The 24,245-nt window shown below is 44.7% G+C and overlaps 3 protein-coding genes across 17 annotated transcripts in view; 1 reads left to right on the top strand and 2 right to left on the bottom strand.

Moving 5' to 3' along the window:
- Window positions 1-24,245, bottom strand: part of prl2 (prolactin 2) — a 118,316-nt gene that overhangs the window by 10,145 nt on the left and 83,926 nt on the right. The window lies entirely within an intron of this gene.
- Window positions 273-1,310, bottom strand: nopchap1 (NOP protein chaperone 1). Its single transcript, XM_061806153.1, has 4 exons — window positions 1,153-1,310; window positions 742-810; window positions 532-665; window positions 273-455 (listed from the first exon to the last, which is right to left on the bottom strand). Exons 1-4 carry the CDS (start codon window positions 1,208-1,210, stop codon window positions 279-281), a joined length of 438 nt encoding a protein of 145 aa, XP_061662137.1. The 5' UTR covers window positions 1,211-1,310; the 3' UTR covers window positions 273-278.
- On the top strand, window positions 843-20,527 carry slc41a2b (solute carrier family 41 member 2b). 15 transcript variants are annotated; one of them, XM_061806132.1, is made up of 17 exons: window positions 1,512-1,690; window positions 2,457-3,112; window positions 3,554-3,661; window positions 5,513-5,584; window positions 5,780-5,924; window positions 6,092-6,238; window positions 8,695-8,842; window positions 9,264-9,343; window positions 13,660-13,791; window positions 13,867-14,015; window positions 16,058-18,948; window positions 19,018-19,089; window positions 19,172-19,576; window positions 19,655-19,700; window positions 19,851-19,946; window positions 20,079-20,226; window positions 20,402-20,527. In XM_061806132.1, the coding sequence occupies exons 2-11, from the start codon at window positions 2,567-2,569 to the stop codon at window positions 16,241-16,243; spliced, it is 1,713 nt and encodes a 570-aa protein (XP_061662116.1). In that variant the 5' UTR covers window positions 1,512-1,690; window positions 2,457-2,566; the 3' UTR covers window positions 16,244-18,948; window positions 19,018-19,089; window positions 19,172-19,576; window positions 19,655-19,700; window positions 19,851-19,946; window positions 20,079-20,226; window positions 20,402-20,527. The 15 variants fall into 15 exon arrangements, with proteins under 15 accessions (XP_061662121.1, XP_061662125.1, XP_061662116.1 ...); XM_061806131.1 differs by having other exon boundaries at window positions 19,015-19,089; XM_061806138.1 differs by having other exon boundaries at window positions 16,058-19,343; window positions 19,411-19,463; window positions 19,546-19,576.

Raw genomic sequence — 24,245 nt, 5'->3', positions numbered from 1 at the left:
TTACTACTTTTATTAAATCACACATTATTGTCTATTATGAACTAAGACAGTTGATGACACCAATGAAAAATGTTAAAAAAACAAAACACGAATGTCATTGCTGGATCTGTTCCGACCATTAAGAAGGAAGTCGATGTTGACTTGACTGAGTGAAAACTGTTCCTGTGGGGATGAATGGTCTTCATCTGCCTTGGTGTTTTTTTTAAATAAGTTTAGGCAGCGAGGTCCTGCCAAACCTCCTTGTAGAAAGTTCTAGATGTCCCGGAAAGAGGACACATCTATTTGTCCGGATGCTCCACAACCTGAATGTTGACATTTTCCTCCTTGCATTTGCGCCCCGGCAGTTTAAGGTTGCGCTCAGTTAAAACTGTCTCGGATTCAGAGTCCGAAGAATCCCGGTCGTCGTCGTCCTCAGAGTCCGCGTCCGACCCGCTGAGCTCCACCAGCGCGATGTCCTGGAAAGCAGGGGGAAGAAATCAAAGGCCCGGCACAAATCAGGTGGTCCAAAGCAGAGGGGTGCTTTTAGCTCACCATCTCGATCACTTTCTCCGCCGTCTGGACGTCCTCGATGTCGAAATGTCCCCCAGGACTTTCCTCCATCTGCTGCTTCAGCTTTCGATTGGCTTCCGCCATCTGCGGGAGGAAACTCTGCAGCCGTGCCATCACTTTCACCAAAAAAAAAAAAGTATTTAATCTTCTTGCCGATGGTTTTATTAAAGCAACTATCACGATTAATTTCACCGTTGCTCCTTGGGACTCTTTCTGTCTTGAGGCCTTCTGATGATTTAAGTAGCAACTTCTCAGCGAGACCTAGGACAACACAATAACTTAAATGTCGAATAAACAGAAGATGGAAGAAGGGTCCTCAGTTTACGTCGTCGCGTGGCACAAGAAGGCACGCTCAGTCACCGCCGAAGTTGTTTTATATTGTCTAAATGTCGGCAACTGGATTTAATGAAGCTGTTTACTGTGAGTATAAAATATACGGAATACGGCTGGGTGATTTTTGCTTAGGCAACTTCCGATTTATGTACTAGTGAATCCGTCGTAACTTGATGTACAGTACGAGCGTGCTTTTATTTGGAGCTAAATCACGTAAAAGTAACACCGACTTCTATTGTCCTACCATTTAAATGTTAAAAAGAAATTTACCTCCACCGTTGCCACACGACAGCAAATCCCGCGAACTCGATTTGTTGTTTTCATCCATTTCAGAAGCTACACGACTATAAAATGTTAGCGTGTTTTGGTCAGAACCAAATCTGGGTTAGAGGTCACGCGAAGCTACTGGGCAGTGTTTATGTCAGCGCCCTCTAGCGTTCAGGAAGAAACGTGTAAGTAAAAAAAACAACGGAACGCAATGTAAAATGTATTACACTGTTAAGGCAAAAAGTAATTAATTGATGTCATGTAACACTGTATTTTAACTTTATAAACAAAAATGTGCGTAAATTAGAATCACGAGAATACTGTATAATGCAACCTTTATTGAAGCGGCTCTTAGCTTTGCGAAGACGTCTCACTTCGGCTCATAATAAATACACATCCGATGAAAGGAGCGCGACGCGAAGCGAGTATCTCATCTCCACTTCGTAAATGATCTTCGGCCTCGACGCGGGTGTCTGGCAGCTCGTCATCTTCGGCTCGCATCTTCTTCGATTTTTGGATGAAGTTTTCGGTCTCCGCAATGGTAAACTTCCCCACTTGAATGACGGTACCGCGTTCGGTCCAAGCCGTCAAAACGTTGCCGTGGCTCCTGTTTTTCGGGACAGAAAAGGGGAGGATGTTGGTCGAGGCTTTTTTCACAGCATTCCTCATTTCTCCGCAGCTAATGTAGCTCGATGCTAATCGACGCCGACGGATTTGTTGCCGAACATTTGCTGCGCGTGTTCCCCAACCAAACCGCTCGTAGACTTGAGGCGTTGTCTCCACATCACAGCGGTGACTAAGAAAGTTGGTGTGCACGAGGCCTTTGGAATTACCATAAAGGCGTCCCAGTCGACTTGCAAGTTGCATACCGGTTTTGCACGAACATTTTTTAAGATTTTATACTGTATGTGATTTCTAACCCTATCCGTATTTTGTCCTGTTATTCACGGAAATACTGTATATACATTAAAAGTACAGAAAACTTTCATCATATTTCTCCCAATGATTTATTTTAATGAAGCCAAAACTGTAGACGTAAAAGCTAAATAATGAAACTTCAAGGGACCATGATTTAAAAAAAATCTTCCAAATGGCTGATTATGTATCATAGTAATTGTGAGGTCGAGTTGTGTGTTTTTGCCAAACGTGCTTTGGGTTTCATGAAAGGCGATAAGATTAAGAAGTTATTATCCCGTTGGGCAGCATGGCGTGTTTGTGTCTTGCTGTTGCAAAGTGTTTGGGCCAAACCTGGCAAAATAAGATATAATAGACGTATTCATATTTTTGTTGTGTCATGTTTTCTCCAGGCTGATGAGCGTCCAAGCCCCTAAAACAGCCGGCCCGAAACACTGGTGTTTTAAAGACCGTTCTCAGACGAAGAGGTGGGAGATGAGAAATTGCTGCGCGAGACCCCACCATGAGCATCCAGAGTCTGGGCGGAGCCATCGGGGATTCCCTGGGCTCTAGCCTGACGGTACGCGTGAGCGGCGCAGGCGGGGTCCGGAGTGCTCTCTCCCTGAAGTCCGCCGGTCGGATCACGTCCCTCCTCCAGACCATGGTCCCCACCGGCTACGCCAAGCTCCAAGAGGAGCGCCTGGCGATGACAGACCTGGGCGCCAAACCCGAGACGGGCGCGCTCCAGAACGGCTACAGACAAGAAATGCCTCTCCTGGAAGGCCGACGGTTGCTGGACCGCGCCTCCCGTCCCTCCCTCACCCTGTCGGACTCGGGAGACGGGAGCTACTCGGAACTGGAGCCCATGTTGGCCGAGAGGAGGCCATCGGGCGACGAGGCGGACGGCGAGGACGAGCTGCAGCAGCAGGAGGAGGAAGGAGAGGCGCAAACCGTTTTGGACATTCTGCCCAAGGAGTCGCCCCTCGCCATGGCCCTGCAGATCCTGGTGCCTTTCCTGTTGGCCGGATTTGGAACCGTGTCGGCCGGTATGGTGCTGGACGTGGTGCAGGTAAATATATTTCCACACTTGTCGCACGTGTTTGTAGAAACCACAAGTGTGTCCCTCCCACCCGCGCCATAAAAAAAGCAAAGGTTACAGTACTTCAAAATAAAGTGGAGTGATAATTGTATACCTCTAGAAATTTAAAATGAATTTATATGCGGGCGTTGGCTGGAACCATTGCAAAGTGTAATGTTGTTTTTTTTTTTTTTTTAAGAATGCAGTCAGTACACATTGTTGCTCTAATGACTTGTGTTGATGTGGTGGCAGGTACACATGCTCATTTGCCGCTCATCCACATGATTAGACACTGTTGAGATTGATTGTCAAGCAAGGACTAGAAAGCGTCAAGGAGGCGGCCTCGCAGCCCTTCGATATGTCGAGATGTCACCTCGGTGACGAGCCGAACGTAATGGAAGGCCCTCGCCGCCTTGTGTGTCGCCCTGGCAGCACTGGGAGGCGTTCCAGTACATCACGGAGATCTTTATCCTGGTTCCCGCTTTGCTGGGCCTCAAGGGCAACTTGGAGATGACCCTGGCCTCACGCCTGTCGACAGCGGTGAGAGCAAAAGAACGCAGGACACGCACACACGGGGCAGCGATTCGAGCTTTCCACGAAGTATACCGCTGATGTGAAAAGTCCCCAAAATGGAGGCTTGTAAGGCGTTCAACGTACTGCCACTTCCAATTGGTTAAAAATTTGACTATGAAGTGTCATAGCTTTGGAACAAACAGGGCTTTGTGGACAAAGTGATGACAGTATGTGAAATACTGAGCGGGGGTTTTTAGTTGGAAACATATTGACTTTGTGCGAAAAAGGATTGCACATGCGCTACGTGGAAATCCAGTGGCGTATTTGCTCAAGCAGTGTCATACATTTCACTTCATTTCCTAGTTTTACTTTTTAAAGCGCAAACAAGGAGCCATCTGAATTCCACTTTTGTTTGCTTTTGGTTTTTTAGCAATTTTTTTCCCCCCTGGCTCCCCGCGCAAGGCCTCACATTGGCAGCGGAGTGGGATTGACTTTTATTTCAAGTGAGCTGGAAAAGACTCCGGACAGCACACATTGTGAAACGCCGTTGCGCATTGTTATGAGAAAACACGGCGGCGGGTCTCGCTGCTATTTCGGTTTCTACCTTGTGGGTGCAACTTGTGCCCAACTGCAATTATGCAGCCGTTTGGAGTACTGCTCTGAATGCTGTGGAAGTAATTAGAAACACAAGGAAGTTATTATGTGCCCTTCCTTTAGCCACGGAACAAAACATTTCACACCACAAGACAAGAAGTACAAGCTCTAAAAACGAGTACTTTGAATGATCGCAGATGTAGACTGAAAGGATCCATGTTGGAAAAGCTGTTATCAGGGAGGAGAATTTTCCGCGGATTCGCATCAATCAGCGACGCTCGTCGTGAAATTAGTCACAGCTGGGATAGTGGAAAATGGCATTGTTATATGTTTGCATTAAATTTGGTGTTTATAACGCAAACGTTCCGTTTTCCAGCAGCATTTTGTTGCTATTTTCACTCTGATGTTAACATTTCATAGAGGAGCATTCTGTTTACTACGGCGTAGTTATAACTTATAGACATCCGTACGCATATGTTATCGAGCGGTCTGCACGTTTGCCAGTATGGCGAAAGTCTTGGAGCGAAAAGATGAAGGTCGTGGCAGGGAAATGGATGAAAACCATGGGGTAAAAAAATGTTTAAGATGGGCATGGCTTGAAAAATGTGTAAGCGTGCAGATTGGAACAAAAACTGTATGAATATGTCTAACGGAACAAAAGTGGACATTCCCGGTAAAGTGCCGTTCACTCTTGTGTTCCGATATGATCAATTTTAGAAGCAGAGTAGCAAAAAAAAAAATATCCAGGAGCATAGCATATCCAAACCAGGAAACACAAAGCTAAGTCGGATGTAAATTTCTCAAATATTGACAAGTGTTAATACGATTAGGCCTATCCGTAGCACTGGCCCTGTAGATCACACATTTTATCGCTCACTTTTATATTTTCTGATCTCTCTCTCTCTCTCTCTCTCTCTCTCTCTCGCATATAAACAAATGACTTGTGTACTTATTTCTGAAGTATAACTTGTAAGTGCAGTAGCCTATTTGATATGAATTTCACTCGGTCTACATTTTTTGAATTTAGCCAAAATTCTTTTGGTCGTTTGGACTCATATTTTAGTTAGTTTTATAGTTATATATAGTTTTCAAAATATTCTGATGGCCCTGTATTTACAGTTAGAAGTAACCAGTAACGGTGTGTTTTATTAAAAATAAAAATAGTGCTTAAAGTGGGGAGCACCCCCATTTGACCAACCTCCAAGGCAGACATTTTCAGTGTTTTTCCAAATTGGTCATCCTCATCGGTGTGTTATGTACTTTTGTTGTGTGCATCCGACACAGGTGAACGTGGGCAAGATGGATTCTCCAATCGAGAAGTGGAATCTAATAATAGGCAACCTGGCGTTAAAGCAGGTATTTGTTGGTGAATTTGTTTGCTTATGTAACGGGGGCTCGACGTTGCCCCAGGCTCATTCCCAGACGCTGTTAATAATACACCCGCACATCAATGAACGCCGCAACTCGTGTTTGTATCATCCGTGTTTGCCCGCCGTTTCGCAATATTTCCACATTATCAAGCAAGAGTTGTTTGTGTTTGCGTGTATTTAGGTCCAGGCCACCGTGGTGGGCTTCTTGGCGGCCGTGGCGGCCGTGGTTCTCGGCTGGATCCCGGAGGGGAAGTTCCAGATGAGCCACGCCGTGCTGCTGTGCTCCAGCAGCGTGGCCACGGCCTTCATCGCCTCCATGCTGCAGGGTAAACGCGCCGGCGGCCGGGCTCCTGAAATCATTCACGTCGCGAGTTAACAAACAAATAAATAAATAATGACGGTGTTTGTTTCGAAACGCCAGCGCAGCCATTGCGTTGTTGACCTTTCCGCCGCCGCCGAAACGTTTCCTCACTTTTTGCTCGTCACGTTGCAGGTTTTATCATGGTGGGCGTGATTGTGGGCTCGAAGAAGACGGGCATCAACCCGGACAACGTGGCCACGCCCATCGCCGCCAGTTTCGGCGACCTCATCACCCTGGCGATCCTGGCGTGGATCAGCCAGGGCCTTTACAAGTGCCTGGGTAGGTCTTGTTTCCCCCCTCGGATTCCATATTCGCAGCAACCTTAATCGTGGGCGGCCGCTTCTTGTTTTTTTCTTCTCCTTTTCCTTTCGGCTTGTCCTGTTCGGGGTCGCCACAGCGCACCATCTTTTTCCATCCATCATCATCTCAGATGTTTTAAAAACGGCTGGAGGCTCACATTTTCAACAAACGTGCAGTTCCCAAAAGATTGGCTTCGTTGTTCTAGTGTCATAATTGGCGGGTGGGCAGGCATGGCGGAGATCCAAATATTTGCAGTTAAGTGCTTCAAAAAGACAATTTACATTGTCGTTTCCAAAATGGGCTAATCTTGACGCATCATTCCATACTTAGCTTGCAGCAAAAAAGAGGAAACAAAAGTAATCCGTGACACGGTTGTTGGGTTGAAGAAAACTGTTTACCGGAATTCAAACTGTAAAAATGAAGTAAATGAAATTGTTTCAACATCGCATGGGCACAGGATATCCAGGCCAATGAACATGAATCCAAAGAAAATGATGAGGATTGCAGAAGATGATGGATGATGATGACGGTCAAAAATCTATTTTGCCGCACCGTCCATATTTCCACTTTCACTCTTTTTTTCGTCTAACCTTTGTTCGTCTTCCGGCGCATTATTTCATCAGAGCGTATCAACTATGTAGCAGACCTCAAATCCTCATATAAAATATCACAGAATGCGATATACTCATCATCCACAGCATACATATAATAAACGATTTGTGAATACACAATATCACATAATTAAAACTATGCTGAAATGATTTCACTAATTATTCAGACTGAAAATATTTGAAGAACAGAAATTATATTTAGGGTCTTAGAACATAGTAGTTGAGGACTTTACAGTTGGGGTGTGGTGTCAGTCCCGTAGTCAGCCAGCAGGGGTCCCCCTCGGCTCTCTCTGGCGCACAAACGCACGCAAGGCGGCTTAGCGGAACAGACAACAGACGTCCTCTCTTCTCGCGGCGCATTCCACGTGTTTAATTCATGTCACGCCCAAAGCCGCTCGCAATACAAGGATACAGTCAGCGCCGGTCCCGCCGAGCGTTGCGCCGCATCGAAAGTAACCCCGGCTGGCCTGCCTACCTCCGAGACGCAGATGTTCCCTCGGAGAGAAAAAGAGAGGCCCAATTCATAAACTGACATCAGATTGGATGTTTCCACAGCAGAAGGGTGGAACGAGTTTGTCTGGCCCCGGCGTGGCTTCCCTCAACAATGTCCGTGTTGTTCTTTTAAGCGCAAGCGGCGCTGACAACGTTTCTGCAAAGTTTCAACAAAGAACAAAAACGACAACATTTAGCGGCAGATCAGCCGAGCGGAGCGGAGACGTGAGCATCCGGTCCGTTTGGATGAAAGAGCGCTTTAGTGGGCTGGGATGATCAACGCCGGGAATAAACGGGGCCCGTGGAAAATCACACCACTCGGTGTTTGGTTTGGAAACGTTTTGGTCCACAAAAGATGCCATTGTTTGGGAGACGTCGCGTTAAGGAATTTTGGGGTTGAATTTGCAACGGGATGTCGATTGTTCAAGTAGAAATGCTCTAAGCTCTTTTCTTAATCATCACGCTGGCAGGAAATGACTTGGCAGAGTAAGCGTCAGTCATTGGCTGGTGGAGATTTTGTGTTTACACCTGAGGCGGCGAAACATTCTGTAAATAACTCGGTTTGCATGTGATTGATTGACGCCAAGGTTTGTCATAACTGGCTGAGATTGCTCCAAAATGGAGGTTGTGTATGATTTCTGGACTGCTGGTCAATGCAGGAAATCAAATGGCATTTGGAACTTCGGTGAATAGCTTGGAATTTGGGTGTAAAACATTTTGGTAACCTCTGTAAGGAATTGTGGAGTTGTTACAACTTTTCCAAGGAGGTTTTCTTATTAATCATCGCAGATCATTTTTAGGCAAAGCTCGGCAGGCGGCACGGTGGAAAAGGGCGCTCGACTTACATTCACTCTTGTGAGGAGAAACAGGTGAGGAGGGAAGAATGGAGGAAAGCGCGGAGAAATCCCCAAACAGATATCGAGAGCGAATAATCAGCGAGTGTGTCGTCGCAGCGGTGCCTCCGGAAAGTTCTGCCTCTGTGCCTCATTAAATGTGAAAGTGCGCAAGCATGAACAGCGAGCAGTCTCTGTTCGCCGTCACTTCGACGCGGCGCAAATCAATCGCGGCCTGTTTCCCCTGTAAGCGTTTTTCGGGATTGGAGCGAAACGGATCCACCTGGAAAACAGCTGGTGGTGGCGGCTTTAAGCAGGTGTCCCACGTAATTATTCTTGAAATGAAAAGCTCGAATTGTGCTGGAAAGAAAAAGTGTCTGTGTGGATGGAGCTTGATTGGCAAGCAAGATATTGACAATTGTACGTGAGCATGAAAGCTCATTTGGGACTTGAGGTCTGAAAAGTTGACACGGGGTCTGGGCTTGGCGCTCTCCTCCAGATTCCTACCCGTACGTGTCCTCGGTGGTGTGTGCCTTCTTCATGTGTCTGACGCCCCTGTGGATGGTCATCTCGTCCAAGCACCCGGCCAGCCGCACGCTGCTCTACTCCGGATGGGAGCCCGTCATCACGGCGATGGTCATCAGCAGGTATGTGCTGGGGGTGAGGTGGGGGCTGATGACGCATTCCCGGAACAATTGTTGTCTTCATTTTGTTTATTTTTGCCAGCGCGCAGTGGAAAATGTCTGTAATCGCTGAGGCGGAAGAGCAAATTGCTGCCTAACAGCGTGAGCTGAAGAGCAAACAAGTTTTCATCATATTGTGAAGCCGGTGACCTTTTGGAGGTTTAGAGAAGCAAACGCGAACACTTTGTTGTAGAAGAAAAGGCCGTTCGCAACAGAAACCCATTGCGGCTAATGCTGGCATTAGCAAGATACTGTGGACCCCCCCCCGAGGGTAACCTGGATGTGCGAAAGCTCCAGCGAGCTGCCTGCATCGTGTCCTGCCTGCATCGTGCAACTTTTCTTTCGCAGGTGCTTTTGAATGATCCGATTGTGTTGTCCTCTGCAGCATCGGAGGTCTCATCCTGGACAAAACCGTGTCTGACCCCAATCTGGCCGGAATCGTGGTGTACACCCCCGTCATCAACGGTGAGTCACAATGGAACCTGCTGATGGTGCAAATGAGATGACTTCAAATGTTAGAATGAATATATTTTTGTGTATGAAATAGTTTATTTCACTTATAAAATTAGTGGCATATTGTTTTGTGTATTAGTTTATTTAAGTAATATCAAACTAATAAAAATGCAAATATATATATATATATATAGAGAGAGAGAGAGAGTGTGTGTAAATAAAAGATTTAACTACAAAAACCCACATTTTTAGGATTGAAGGCTTTTACTGCTGGTCGTCCATTTTGTACTGTAGACTTTGCAGGGGGAGGACGTGACGGGCCGTTGGGACTGCAGGCAAAGGTTTTACTGATGTACACAGCAAGGTAGCAGTAAAACTTAAAGTACACCCTAAAGGGCCGTATCGCCGTATACTTTAAACACGCCTCCATAAATCGGCGGCAGTTTAACGGCGTGTAGTCCTTCGATACCGGGCGCCGGCGCGCGACCTGTCTTTGTTTCCGTCGGCCCTTCAGCTCCCTGCGTCTTATCGGGTCGAGCCACGTGAAGAGTAAACGGCACGTGTTGCCGTTGGAGATGAAACGTCTCAGATAACGGAGGATATAGGGATGAAATAACGATTATATAAATACAGCCGAGGCCAGTTTGTCTTACAGTTGAAAGGTGTTAAAACGTAATGAACGACATGTAGCATTCTGTTTTCCTTGGACAGTTCTATGAATAAGAGGCAAAGTGTGCGTGCTTCAAGTTGTTTATTTGTCCCTGCGAGTCGAAGCTGACTAATGCTTACCTAAATGAAGAATGAAATATTCATAATTTTCAACACCAAAATGTTGAAGCCATCTGCATGATTTCATCTAACAAAAGACTGATTGCTTAATGCAGAATGCTATAGTTGGGCTAAAGGAAATTGGAATAGCTATTATGGTAATTAAAAATGAACCTGGGTTTCACGGTGGATTAGCTGGTGAAGCTTTGGCCTAACAGAGGACCCGGGTTTGATCCGTGCCTGTGTGGGTTTCCTCCGGGCACTCCGGTTTCCTCCCACGTCCCAAAAACATGCAACGTTAATTGGACACTCTAAATTGCCCCAGGTGTGATTGTGAGTGCGACAGTTTGTCTCTATGTGGCCTGCGATTGGCTGGCGACCAGTTCAGGGTGTACCCCGCCTCCTGCCCGTTGACAGCTGGGACAGGCTCCAGCACTCCCCGCGACCCTCGTGAGGATAAGTGGAAAAGAAAATGGATGGATGATCAACCTTGAAAAAACTGCACCGGCATGGAAAATGTACGCAGACTCACCTCCAAGGGGGGATGCAAATTCCCACCTTCCGGAGTCGGAGTTGCCGTCGGCGCGTTGGTGTCTCGGCTGCGTGAAAGTCAGACAGAGGCTGCTTCCATCAGCATTTCCCCGGACGAATGAAGAGGCCAAAAAAAAAAGCCTCATCACCATAAAGTAATAACCTGGTAATATTAGATTAGGGTTATTTCCACCGCTCTCCCGTGCAGTTCCGGCGCATCCGCCGGCCGCGGGTGCGCGACGCCCCCGCGACAAGAGATGAGCTTTGAATTGAACGTTAATCTGGAGAGAACGTCAGCGGGGCGCCAAGCAATCCTGGCTCGAATGGCTTTTCCCGAGAGACGTCATCCGGGTCACGGACGGCCAGCGAAAAGGACGGCGGGAGGGCCTGGCGTCTTATTTTATGGAAATGCGACGTAAAAATGAAGCGAGGCCAACACCAGCAATGAAATGAAGACGTGTGGGTATGACGTGGATGGAGCTCGACTCCTGGGAGCTCTGACAAAAATGGCAGGTCAAGTGAAAAAAGCAATTTCTTTTGCGCTGGACTGCATCTTCATACCTGAAATAAAAAAGAGGATTTTGGAGAGGTCTAACAGGACCCCCTTGGCGCCATTGAAAAAACAATTCAAATGCAACTCTTTGTCCCGACCGGTGCTGCTTGTGCAACTTTGATTGCGCTCACGTAGAAGCTTTTTGGATGCAGGCTTGCTCCCGTTGCCGTGTTGCAGATGCGTGAAACGGTGAATGAAATAATATGCAAATGTTTCGAAAAGCGCCGTCTAGCAAGAAGGCACATTGAGACGTGCATCAATTTGTAATCGAGATGAAATCAGACGTTAAGCAGGCTTTAAAGCTGCATAAAATAAGCATAAGCATAAAATCTGGATGAATAATAATGTAAATGACAATATTTAGGGAGATAATTGAAACCTTTTCATTAGTAAATGATTGAATAGTTTGAGGAGAGTTTTTCATTTTCCATGATGATTGCGGCCCACGTTGAAGCGTGAAGGTCAGGTGTTCCCGCTGAAAAATGCAATGGAAGAAATTCCTTTCTACGTGTGATGCAAAGTTTCATATTGGCTCATACCGGGTTATTTCTCCAAGGACGAAAGTCCCGGTTTAGCAGTTTTTGTCATTCTTTGTCATGGAATCGGAACTGGACTGTTTGCTTCCTGGATTGTCATCACGCATGAGTGCAAAGTCCCAGCGGTGGTGCGGAACGTGCGCTGATCTTATTGTGAGGCGTCTTGTATTTTCCCTCCGGAGTCCCAACTGAATCCTTTCTGGTCATTTTTGGTGTGCATTTGGGTTCAGTTAAGATGGTTACTTACCCCCCACCTGCACCCCACTCCCTAGTATTTTATTTGTGCGCATCACGTGGCATGGACGTGCGCATCCCTCCAGGTTGAGACAGACGCGGACCCCCCGCCGGTGTCCCCAAGCGGACGCGTACTCCGCTCTCATCCTCACTCCTGTCAAAGGCAGTGACCTGGATAAGGCACACTAGCGTCAAGCCCCCACCCCCACGTTTCCAAGACTATCCCCCACCCCCCTACCCATTTCCGACCTGAGCTCAACGCTACCAAATCCCGAAGACACCGACATTCTATAAGGGTAATTTTCTTAGCGCCTTAAAGTCTTGTCATTTGTGTAAATAGTATGAATAAAATGAAGATATGTTGAATAAGTGATATTATAATAGTGTGACCCAAAAAATGGTGAAATATCGCAGGTGTGTTGTCATGTTTTATTTTGGTGAGCGTCTAAGGTAAAACCAGCTAGTTTGTATGAAGAAATGCTGCAGTGTGGGAGCTGCACTGGTCGTCAAATTGATTAATCTATTAGTAATATTTGTGCAGTCTTCATGGTCGGATGTAAGAGGTGGGTCTTAAAATTGGAAAAACAAAAATTTGAATTGAGTTCTCTCCAATCGTCACGTAGCCTGTTTTAGACCGAAGTTAGAAAAAAAAAAAAAAGAAGAATCCTTGAGGACACAAGAATTGAATGAGAATTAAAACGGGATGGGCGGCACAGCCATACAATCAACATTTTTGTGTGACGTGCAACTTGTTTACCAAACGTGTCTGTGAGCGGACCTATAAAAACGTTTACGACGACGCGTAAATGTCCCAATCAGCGCTCGCAGTGACTCCACCGTGATGAATTGGAAGGAATTGTTGACGTTGACGTTGTTGACCAGAATGGGCAAGAGGCAGAAAGGCCCCTCAATCAGGCGCCACGAGTGGAAAAGTAGCAATATCCGATCATGTTTTTCATCATCACAATTATATAATAGCAGCTCTTGCAAGTGTGTAACAGAAATTCAAAGGGTGGGTTATATTAATATGAGAACAAAGATGTATTTCGCAGTCCTAAAAATCATCCATCTCATTCCGAGATGATTGCAATGGGATGATGTTGAAGCCTATGTTGATGTAATGTATATGTAAATATTAGCAATTACTTGGAAAGAATGTGACTGTTAAATGTAAAGTGCTTCATTGCGGTCATGAGATCCCTTTAGCTTAAAGCCAAAAAGAAATTCAACAAATGAGACAAACAAATTGTCAATTCAACATTGGAATTTTCCTACACGATTGTACATATTTAGTAGGATTGTGAAAATAAGTTGGAAAAAAAAAGGATATAGGTGATCTGTAGGTATCTTTAAAAAAAACAAACAAAAAAAAAAAAAAACGATATGAGATCTATGTATTGTAAATCTGTTTGTTGGGGTCAGGGGTGGCTCCCCCTTTGTAGATGCACTTGGTGCGGTGAATAATATGGGGCGGGGAAGAAGGCCTTGCGTGACAACCACAAAGGTCTTTAATTTGCCTTTAATGTGGAAGACTAACGGGAAGAAAGTGATTTGGTGCAGGCCATTTGAGGCACTAGTGAGCTATTTAGAGAGAAAACGGGGTGTAATCCTTTAGCATGCAGGAGGGCAGATCCGGGTGGCTTTGTTTGGGGAGTGAGGCCAGACCCGCGAGAGAAAGCGGTTGCAATGACTCCCTTTCATCGTAGGAATCGGGGGTAACCTGGTGGCCATTCAGTCCAGCCGGATCTCCACTTTCCTGCACTTCCACTGCGCCCCCGGGGAGGTCCCAGACGAGGCCAAGGGCTGCTACTACCCCTGCCGCACCTTCTCGGGCACAGGTGGGTCCAGTAGCAAGCCAACGGAGAGGTAGCCTAAGGCTTGCTAACCAAGCGCTTCTCCTCCCCGCTCCCCAGGCGCCAATCACAGATCTGCTCAGGTTCTGCTCCTCCTGGTGATCCCTGGCCATCTTATATTCCTCTACACCATCCACCTGATGAAGAGCGGACACACCACGCTGACGCCCATCTTCATGTCCGTCTACCTGGCTGCCGCTCTGCTGCAAGTAAGCTCGCGCTCACGGCTGAATGAGCGGAGGTGCTAGATGGCAGTTGTCAAACCTAAGGCCCGGGGGGCCAGATCTGGGCCGCTTCATGATGTGGCCCAAGTGCATCAACTCACATGATTTTTGTTGAAATGTGTTCCAAAATCTCCAATTGTAATGTCATAAATGTTGACGAGAGATACCAAGCATTTTTTTGTTATCAAACGTCACAATAGTTGAAAGCCCCATGAGCCTTGATTTGTGACTGCAAAATGAGTTCCTCAAGTTCACGTGTAAATATGATGGTTCAATTCAAGCTTTTGATTGTTATCACCGTCATAATGGGCCGCTACGATGTGGCCTGCGCTAAAAATGAGTTTGACACCCCCGTGCTAGATGATGTGTGGATTGGAAGGCCTTGAAATGAAAGTGAGTGAATCTTGGAATTGAAATCAGATGAGTGCATGGTTTGGTTTATCATCAGGTAAGCCACTTTCATTCATAAAAGAAATTGGAGCAACTGCAGCAAAAATAGGACAAGTGGTGTCACGTTTGACAGATCGATATTTTGGGTGATTTCAGTGATGATAATAACTGAAGCGACAGCCTCCACATTTTATATGCATGTAAAAAGATGGATGAGTTAGCATTTAGAATTTCGAGAGAGAATAATTTGAGCTATTCAAGTTTGAGGTGACCAAATGTTGTCACCCATTGGGCTGGACTTGTATCGTGCATCAAATTGACAGTGGTGATAGTAAAAAGCAATCAAAAGTGAAGTGAAGAGGAAAGGTGGCCCCAAAAAGACAAAAAGCTCCACTCGAAAGGATCATGACATGGAAATGTGTCTTTTCTTGTGTGTTATTCAGGGATGAGAATATTGGGCGGATTTGCGGGATAGTGAGTTTTTTTCAGCTGAAATTGGCGTGGTTGTGAAACCTGTTGAGAAATTTTGTGGGGGCGGTGGGGGGGAGCATGTCTTGATCGGCTATGATGAAGAGTGCAGTAGCCTATTTGATGTATCGCTCAGTGTACATTTTTGTGTGTGAAGTGTGGCCAAAATCTTGAGGTTGTTTTTTAAGTTTAAAAAAAAAAAATTCTGATTGCTCTATATTTACACTGTTAGAGATCGGCATTTAACAGTGTGTTTTATAACAAAATTTTCGTGCCCAAAGGGTGGTGCACCCCCTTTTGAACCCCCCCCCCCCCCCTCTCTCTCTCTCGAAGGCAGACATTTTCATTTTTGTTCCCAATTGGTCATTCTCGTCCCAGGTTATTGGAAGTTGCTGTGTTCATAAAAAACGTACTAAATGGGGATCTTAGGTCACCTCCCGAAGATGGGAGCCTGTGTGAGGTTTTTGGATCAGATGGCGTTTGAGCGATGTGGCGCTTCATCAAACACATTCCCGAAATAAGTGGTGTGCGTTTAATGTATTTCCTGGACGGAATGTGGAAAGGATGAGTAGAAATGTGACGGGCCTGCCCTCCGTCTGGGCCGAGATAGCAGCGTAAGTCTGTCGGCTTTCAGTGGGAGCCTTAAATGGCCGCAATGGCTTATTTGTTTGTATCATGTTTGGACAGGCAATTTCCCCCTCCTTTTGAATTATAGATGCGTTGTTATCTTTTAATAGACTTATCTGTTAACGTCACGCGTGACTGCGCAATAACAGCCTGGCTATTCTGAGCACGTCACCGGGCCCCCGTTTAGTTTCACGGTCGTCCATCTTTTTCAAAGTTTAATCCTTTTAGCTTCCACCCCGCAAGCGTCTTCCTGTTGCCCAGTTGGATCCGGTCGGTTCGAACTGAGAAGATTTCACAGTAGAAGAGGAGAAGAGTTCTGTTTGGAGAGCGGCGTGAAAAGAAATCAAATGAAGTGACGCACGGTGGCTTGTTTTCTTTCCATAGGGATTTGTAAATCCTTCCCGGTTTTTGGCACAAGAAATGTGGTGCAGGCGTAAAGAGTGGGATGAAAAAAATGGACATTGTCTATATGCAATTTTATCATTTATTTACTGGGCTGTTTTATTTGGGCCAAGATTAGCATGTGAACCGTGTTTATGCAGGTTCTGCTGCTGCTGAGCATCGCCGACTGGATGGTGCACTCCATGTGGCGCAGCGGCAAGGACCCCGACAGCTTCTCCATCCCGTACCTGACGGCGCTGGGCGACCTGCTGGGCACGGCGCTGCTGGCGCTGAGCTTCCACTTCCTGTGGATGATCGGCGACCGGGACAGCGACGTGGGCGACTGAGGTCTCGGCGAGCGAGGAAGTTGGTGGGGGTGGGGCTTTTGGGGCAGCCGGGTGACGCACTTTTAGGAATCTTTTTGCACGTTTTGGCACCAAAATGTTCCGGTATTACTGTGCCGCTCCCGTCCCGTTGACGGGTGGCCTTTTTTTGGAGGGCCGCATGGGAGTGTTTGAATTCTGTTTATGCATCAAAAAGAGACTTGCAAAGCTCAAAATGTCCTGTTGGATACAGTTGCGGTTTATCAATGAGCCGAACGCCATTGTTACTGAAAATAATGGAAGAAAAGGCCTCTTGTACCGGTTTTTAGAAGATGGATCATTTCTTCAGACATTTTTCGACAAGTTAGCAATTTGGGTTAAAAAACAACATCAGAATGTTTGTTGGAAGTTGCATCGTATGTTAAAATCGGGATGAAGTGATGTTACAAATACTTTACATGTAGCATGCGGGGTAGTTGGTGGACATTTGTCCACGTGGTGACGGGGATTAATTTTTAAAAGACGCACCAGCTGATGTGTTGCAAGTGTTTCTCCACTGTGTGGAACCGGCCCGGAAGGTCCTCCACGTGTCGTCTTTGTCTTAAGCGCCGGAGCAGTTTGCGGATGCAGTAGTAGGCACATATGAGGACGTTACTTGTTGCGTCGGCGCGTTGTTTCTCTTGTCAGTATGACGGCAACAAGAACCGGTATTGGGTTGCAGAATGTGCCGATTGAGAGTTAGCGGTTGACAAGGTATCATTGTACTGCAGCATTTTGTGGAGTTTGTCACTTTAGGCACACCAATGTCGACACAGTAGCAGATGTCACCATTTGGTGTAGCTTGTATGCCATTTCGACTTGTTTATGTTTTGTTGCTATCTATCTGTGCAAATAAATGTATTTTCACTTTCATATAGAAGAGGTACTGATGTAATTCTTTTGCTTTATGTAGAGAGTTTTCCAAAGGGAATTGTCAGCGTAGCAGCCGGTCGTCCCAGAAAATTTAGTGGGCGTTAATGAAGGGGGGTGTCACGTGACAGTTGCTTTGAATGCCAATGACCTCTGACCCTCGTTTTTGAGGGTGCAGAATAGAATGTTGTGAGGAGTACTCTTGGAGAAATGTCGTGCTGATGGATTTGTAGCCGGTGAGTTGTCCCGAAAATGGAATAGATGTTAATGATTTTTGAATAAGGTTCATTTTTTTGCAATGCCAGACGTTTGTAGAGGTTGGGCAGCCATGTGACAGGTGAATTGGGGGACCTGTGAAAGGCCATCCCCTCGCCCTGAGGGCTGTGATGCAATTTTTTTCACGAAAGAGGTATGCGTTGTTGTACCTACAAAGAGCAGAGAGGCAATTTGGGGGAAAAAAAAAAGATAAAAGTACCAGATTTGTGATTGGAAATGGTGGCAATAACCAAACAAATTACAAGGGGTTCTTAAAAAAATGGATGTGTGGGATAAAAGCTGCTTGGATGTATATGGCTTAGTTGTAATAGTGAATAAGTGTTGCAATGCAATGTTTCTTCAGGACCTTTGGAAACATTTGGCTTTGCTTTTGGGGTTAGGAGAAGTTGTGCTGTGCCATGGAGTGGATGTTCCCCATCTTTTTAAAAGGTGCTGCAAATGTGCTGCATCCCTCTCATGCATATTTCATCCACGCCACGTATACGTGGGAGGAGCACGTCCTCGTAGTCATTGCATGGCGCTGCGGCAAAAATGTTAGTGGGACACACGGCTGCTACGTTTAGTGTATATTTGTGGCAAAAAGTGTTTGGAGTGGCGGGGTACATGTTTTACACAGAGATAATCAAGAGCAAAATCGATCTAGAAAAGACCAAAATTATGTAATGAGGGCAAAAGCACATTGAATGAAAAGGGGAAAACGCAAGCAAGAAGAACTAATTGGGGAGGTGGGGGAGCTAAAAACAAATGTGAAGAAATGCAAATGAAAAAAAGAACCAAACTGAAAGCAGATTGTAAAAAGTAGGTGGGGCAAAAAAAAAAAAAAAAGTCAGAATTGTCACAAAGTTGAGGAAAATGGAGAATATATAACAATTGGAATGAAACATGTAGGTGAAAGAATACTCAAGTTGAGTCCAAAAGTGGGGCTAAGGAGCACAAAAGTATGCAAATGAGCGTGGGAGGGGGGCCAGTAGCTGAAAAAAACAAAACAAAACAGAAATTGTAACAGGTTGTAAAGTGAATGAATGAAAAGAATTGTCATCAGGTGACATGGTCAGTATTTTGCCACACTTTTGGTCATCTTTTATTGTGGACATGTTAGTCATGGCTGTCAGTAATCAGATAACCAAAAGCAGCTGTCAGTCTCCCAAATGGGGGAAATGAAGCACTTAGTTGTGTTCAAATATATGATTTGTTTAGTATTATGGGGTAGAAATAACGGTTGAAGTGAGCACAGAATCAGTCGGACAGGTAAGCGCAAGCTTTTGCACGCGTGCTAATGGCGCCAAAGAGTTTTGTCTTTGCATTTTGCTGACCTGCCTGCGCTTCAGGATGAACCTGGCGATCTTCCACATGGGCAAAAGTTAGCAGTTGGGCGCACCAGGCAAGGTAACGATTGGAGGCTCAAACTTTGCGGAGTAATTGTCTTACCCCGAGCAGGTGCTGAACAACAACCTGCTGAGTGGCCGAGACATTTTGGAGTTTGAAGAATTCCACCAGCAACTTGTGGGCACTCGTGGAAGGTTGTGCGACATGTCGAGTCAGAGGTGAGCTTTGACGCCTGAGTGACTTTGTGGCAGTGAATACACTCGCGTGTCCATTTTGTTTTTCAGCAGGGTGAAGAGGAGGTGCAGTAAAGTCCAGACCTGGAGCAGTTCTACGGGCGAAGTGGGAAGGGCTTCCTTGATGTCAGCGGCCACATAATCTGCTCGGAGATGGCGAGCTGGATTGTCACTGAGCAGGATCTGCTCCCTCGTTTTTGCACATCAGTGATGCAGACCACTTTCCCCCCACTGGGCTGATGGAGCAACTACATGGGTGCAGTGTCTTGAGTCCCTCCCCTGGATCCTCGGTGTGGCGTCACATGACGTGTTGCCTGATTAGCTGATTTGGGATGCCTGCGGCTGTCGTCACAAGTTGTGAGACCGGAGCAAGTTTGGCTGTGCGTTGCAGCTTTCCATTTAGAAAAGACATTTCTCGTGTCGAAATTAATGATGAATCTTTTGCAGTGGTTTCTGTCGGCTAAAAAATAATTCCGAGAGGAGCGTTGGCTGTCATGGAGGTGGTGAAGATTCAGAGGTTGCAAAACAAAATCAACTCTGGACTCTCCAATATAATCTAGATTTTAAGGTTTTGTCTTTCAGGTGGATGACAGAGCGGAACGGCTGTAGCCAGGTGAGTGCCATAAAGTTCTATTGCTGGCACTCTACCTGAGAAGCAACATAGCTGTTTATGTATTTATTATTTTTGCAGGTGTGGTGGCCTACGTTGTTGGAAGAGGCGTCTGTGAACCGTCCTGGTAAGTAGTGCAGCATTATGTGAGGTTTTTCCCCAAAAAGGTCCATGCAATGTTAACTCCCTTGTTTAATAGGTGGTGAGGAAACAAGATGGACCTGTATCTTCTAATTTATTTAAATTTCCATGTAATGTGCTTTTTCCCTCTTTGCAGGCTCTGGTGGTTCCGGACCGATACTGCTGTGATGGTGTCCGGCAACAGGATTTGGAGAAATGTGCCTTTCACTCAGCCATATTGGAAACAAATGCAGTAGGTGGATTAGTAATTTCAGTTTCTTTCAGAATTTTGGATAGGATTTCCAAGCCAGAAGTGAGATGTGTGGCCAATGATGACGCAGTCATTTATTGGAACTTATTTTTAATAAGTCATGTTGTGTTGCAGGTGCTGGAGGAAAAGGCCACCGTCAAGATCTTAGTGGCAATGGGAAGCTGAAGCCAATCTCTACGTTTGGGCATCCAGTGGAGGACCTCATCTTTGCAGCTACTTCAGAGGCAGCCGTTTGGACCAGGAGCGAGTCACACGACATAAGGTGGGTAACACAGCAATGTGGGGGACGTGAGTCAAGGGCAAGGTTGCAGCCAGCTGAAATGAACTGGCTGCAACCTTGCCATTGACTCAGGTTCTCCACATTGGCCATAACTTTTTTTTTTGGGCCTTTTCTTTTTGTTTAAAAAAAAAAAAAATCCCTGCATCTTTCTGTCCAGGTTTTCTTGTTTAGACCCTCAAAGACAACGTGGAAAAAGTTTAAGTTTGGACTCTGGGTGAAGGAGGAAAATGCAGCCTGGCACTGTACCTGGCATTTGTTTTGAAATAAAGACATTGAAAGGTTACTACGGTGTGCTTTATGAAGAGCCAAGAAAGCTTTATTAATGTGAGAATTATCAGAGTTGATGTACACAACATGCATGTTCCTTCAAATCGATGTATAAGATGAGCTGATGGAACATGAAGGGCCTGGGAAGAAGAAAAGCAGCAGTGTATGAGCCACTCCTTCCTTGAGCATGGCAGGAGCTGCAAAGACATGAACATGGAAGACTATGAATGATAACCACCGCAATGCACAAATTGAGTTTTGGTCAAAGACAGTTGAGAAAATTATTTCCACCAAAAAGGTACAGTACATCAGAAATATACAAAATTTCTAAAACACCAGGTGAGCCTAGGAAGTTATATACAAATACTGCATTACTCATTTGACAAGCCTCGAGGGCAGTGGTACAAAAAGTAATTCAACATCAAGGCTAGACAAAAAAAAAAAATGATAGTAGCCGGTTTGTTGTAGGCAAGTGTCCCAAATGCCATCAATAGATTATCCCTTCAACCACTATACTTAAATTTCATTATAACATTGGACCCATTTTTACATTTTCTATCCAGATGTGATGACAATACAGGCCATCAATGGGTTCTCGTGATTTTTTTTTTGACGATATTGAAAACCGAGTTGCCATCCAGGCTGATTCTAACTTTTCTTCAAATCCATCTAAAGACTAAAGAAGTTGGTACCTTTAAAGACACCTTCCAAAAAAAAAAAACTTATTTGGTTTGCCACATGTCAAAAGTGGTGGACACCATTTGACCCACAAACTTTGTGACAAATATCCACCACAAGCCTCATATCTTTTTTTTTTTTTTTATTGCCGGCTACCTTACCTAAACTATTTGGTCCTTTTGGACATTGAACTCTGCATTTTCTATTTCTCCTAAACTGTGACTACATTTCATCCCTTGAGTAATTGCAGTTAGCATTGAATTTGTCCCAACACAAACACCTTTAGCAGTACCAAATTCTATTGGAAAGGAAGCTAAAAAGGAACTATTTGGTCGACATTTGTCGCTTTACTGGGCAAAGCAGTGAGCGCACATTAAGTCTCACCTCTTCCACTTTCACTCCACTACTTTGGAAAATATAAGATTAGGTCGGGTCGTTGCAGATACCTTCAAGAAAGCCGGAAAAGCTGACCACATTACAGGGGAAGTGCTTCCTACACGAGTCACGTTAACATTATGGCTCGGTGAGGAAAAAAAAGCCAAGACACTCTGCAGTCCACCCCCGCCAACATTACATCTCAACTAAAGACTAAATCTTGGATAAAAATATGCATCTTTTTCCACAAATACTATTTAAAAGCTTCATTTGTCATTGACCTATTTCCAAAACCACTACACTTTGATTTAATCCTTGAGCACGACTAAATCCCCAATTTTGGAGGCTGCAGCAGCACTTTGAAGTTGTTCTAAAGGAAAAGCTGACATTTCCTTACACTTTGCCGCCACGGTCCCAACGCCGACTCGACTTCGCCGTTCACCTCTTCTGCAGCACATCACCTGCAATGACAAATTTACATTTTATTTTGTATGCAGTGCTGGGGAAAATATTGCACCCCACCCACCCCCACTATTTTATTTTTTTTTGCTTACGCTTCCCACCGTTTAAAAAGTACTTTTAATAACTCAAGTGGTCTTCAAATGCTGTTTCTAATCTTATTTATGATCATCTAAGCTGAGGCCAATGATCTCCAGACCGGTTCAAATAATACTCAATAAGTCATTTGACAAGTTGACTAACTGCTAAAATTCACTTTATTAACATCCAGAGTGGGAAGTGCTGCAAAAGCCATTTAGGAAACTTAACCACAAGGACAGTCTTCATCATCATCATCACCTTTTACTTCCTCCCAAACATGGTGGCAGTGGTCTTGGCCTGCTTTACAACTTCATGAAATCCTACATTTTGCTCTCAAGATCCAATAGATCCAGGCCAAACCTGACTTCCATGCAGTCAATAACCCATTTTCTCTCTATTTTACTTTTTTTTTTTGAGGTCTGCAGCACAAAGGCAAATACATCTCCAGAGATAATACCATTTCTAATTCTTTCTGCACACACGTGCAGGTAACAAATACTTCCTGAATTGAAGACTTTTAGGCCCTGCTCTTTTTACTACACTAATCACATTACACATGAACACTTTCAAGAATCATTTGGTCTTTTTGCCAGGTTCCAAATTCATTTTATTTATTCATACGACTTGTTGTGCACAATCGCCCACTGTTTTTTTTTTTTTTCTATTTACTAACCATGGGATCATACCTCCATTTTATTTTAAAGGCTACTTCTAACAGTTGCCATTTTTGGACCACATTTTTCTGATACAACTAAATATCCACAAGCAGAGAACTGTAAACTACTTTTGAATTAATGATTTTCTCTACATTTTGACCGTCACTAAAGGGTCTAATCCTTTCCCAGCAACTAAAATGTACACTGGAAAAGCTTTTTTCATTTAAAAAAAAAAAAAAAACTACTTTCTATCAGCAGTAAGAAAGAACTGCAGTCAGGCCTTTGCAGTTACTTGCTAATGTTCACTTCCACCACTTTTGCCCTCTTCATCTTTGGAATTCCGCCACAATGGAGGGTTTGCGCTTTAAACACTTTTGTCACGTCACAGGATCTCGGTAAGATTGAGGTCACGACTTTGACCGGGCCTCTCCCAAGTCTTCTTTTTTCCTTCTGCCATTCAGAGCCTCTTTGGGTCAGAATTCTGCTTGCCTGCCACAGAAGCTAACCTCACCAACAGATGGCCCAACATTCTCCTTCTGGATTTCTTGATAGATGACAGATTTTGCCATTGCACTCATCACAGCAAGTCTTCAACTCCTGAAGCAGCGTAAAAGCCACTAACCTCTTCTGCCACTTCGGAGATTTTATTGACACAATGCCGTGCCTACTTCTACTACACTTTTTGTCCCTGCTAATTTCATTTTATCATTCATTTTTATTTAGCTTTACATTTTCACATTTGTTTGGGAGTTAGTAGCCATATTTGTTACTTTCATTACAGTCAGCCACAAGCTCACATTGTTAAGGTGTGAAATGTTTTATCTGAATTCAGTCATCACCAAATTAATTTGTTTAAACTAAATCTCTACATATTCAACTTTTTTCTCCTTAACCGCAACACTAGCCAATACGCCCATTACGGGCTTTCCGTTATTTGGAAGTAAGTCAACACTTAAGCGATATTCTTTTCAACTGCACATCGTTGCAAATATGTTTTTTTTTTTCCTCTATATCCATTAAAGATACACACCCCACTTGTACTGGAAATCAAGATGTGAATTGGGAAGTTGTGTTTCCACCCAAATGACGTCTATCACTCCTATTTATTATTCATTACTCTAAAGTCAAACTTAACTAGCCCTATAAACTTTTTATTCTTCCATTTCAACAACACCTCTAAATACTAATTTTTCATTTTCCCATTATTGGTACTCATTCAGTCCACAAAAGTACATTTCACCTGAGGTTATTTTTTTTTTACAGTAATTTAAATGCTCTTTTATATGCTAATTAAAACAATATAAACTGCTGCTACCTGGATTCTCTGCAGCTCACTATTTTTTTTTTTTCCATCATCAACTACATTACTAAACCGTCAATATTACTGTTATCCCACAAACTCAACGAAAGCATTGTGATAAATATATTCCTTGGAATAATTGCACATTACCACAGAAATATTCACTCCTATTTATGCAATGCACC

This window comes from Syngnathoides biaculeatus, chromosome 20 (assembly GCF_019802595.1).
Source record: "Syngnathoides biaculeatus isolate LvHL_M chromosome 20, ASM1980259v1, whole genome shotgun sequence".
NCBI classification, from domain to species: domain Eukaryota; kingdom Metazoa; phylum Chordata; class Actinopteri; order Syngnathiformes; family Syngnathidae; genus Syngnathoides; species Syngnathoides biaculeatus.
This window is presented reverse-complemented; position numbering and strand designations above follow the sequence as displayed.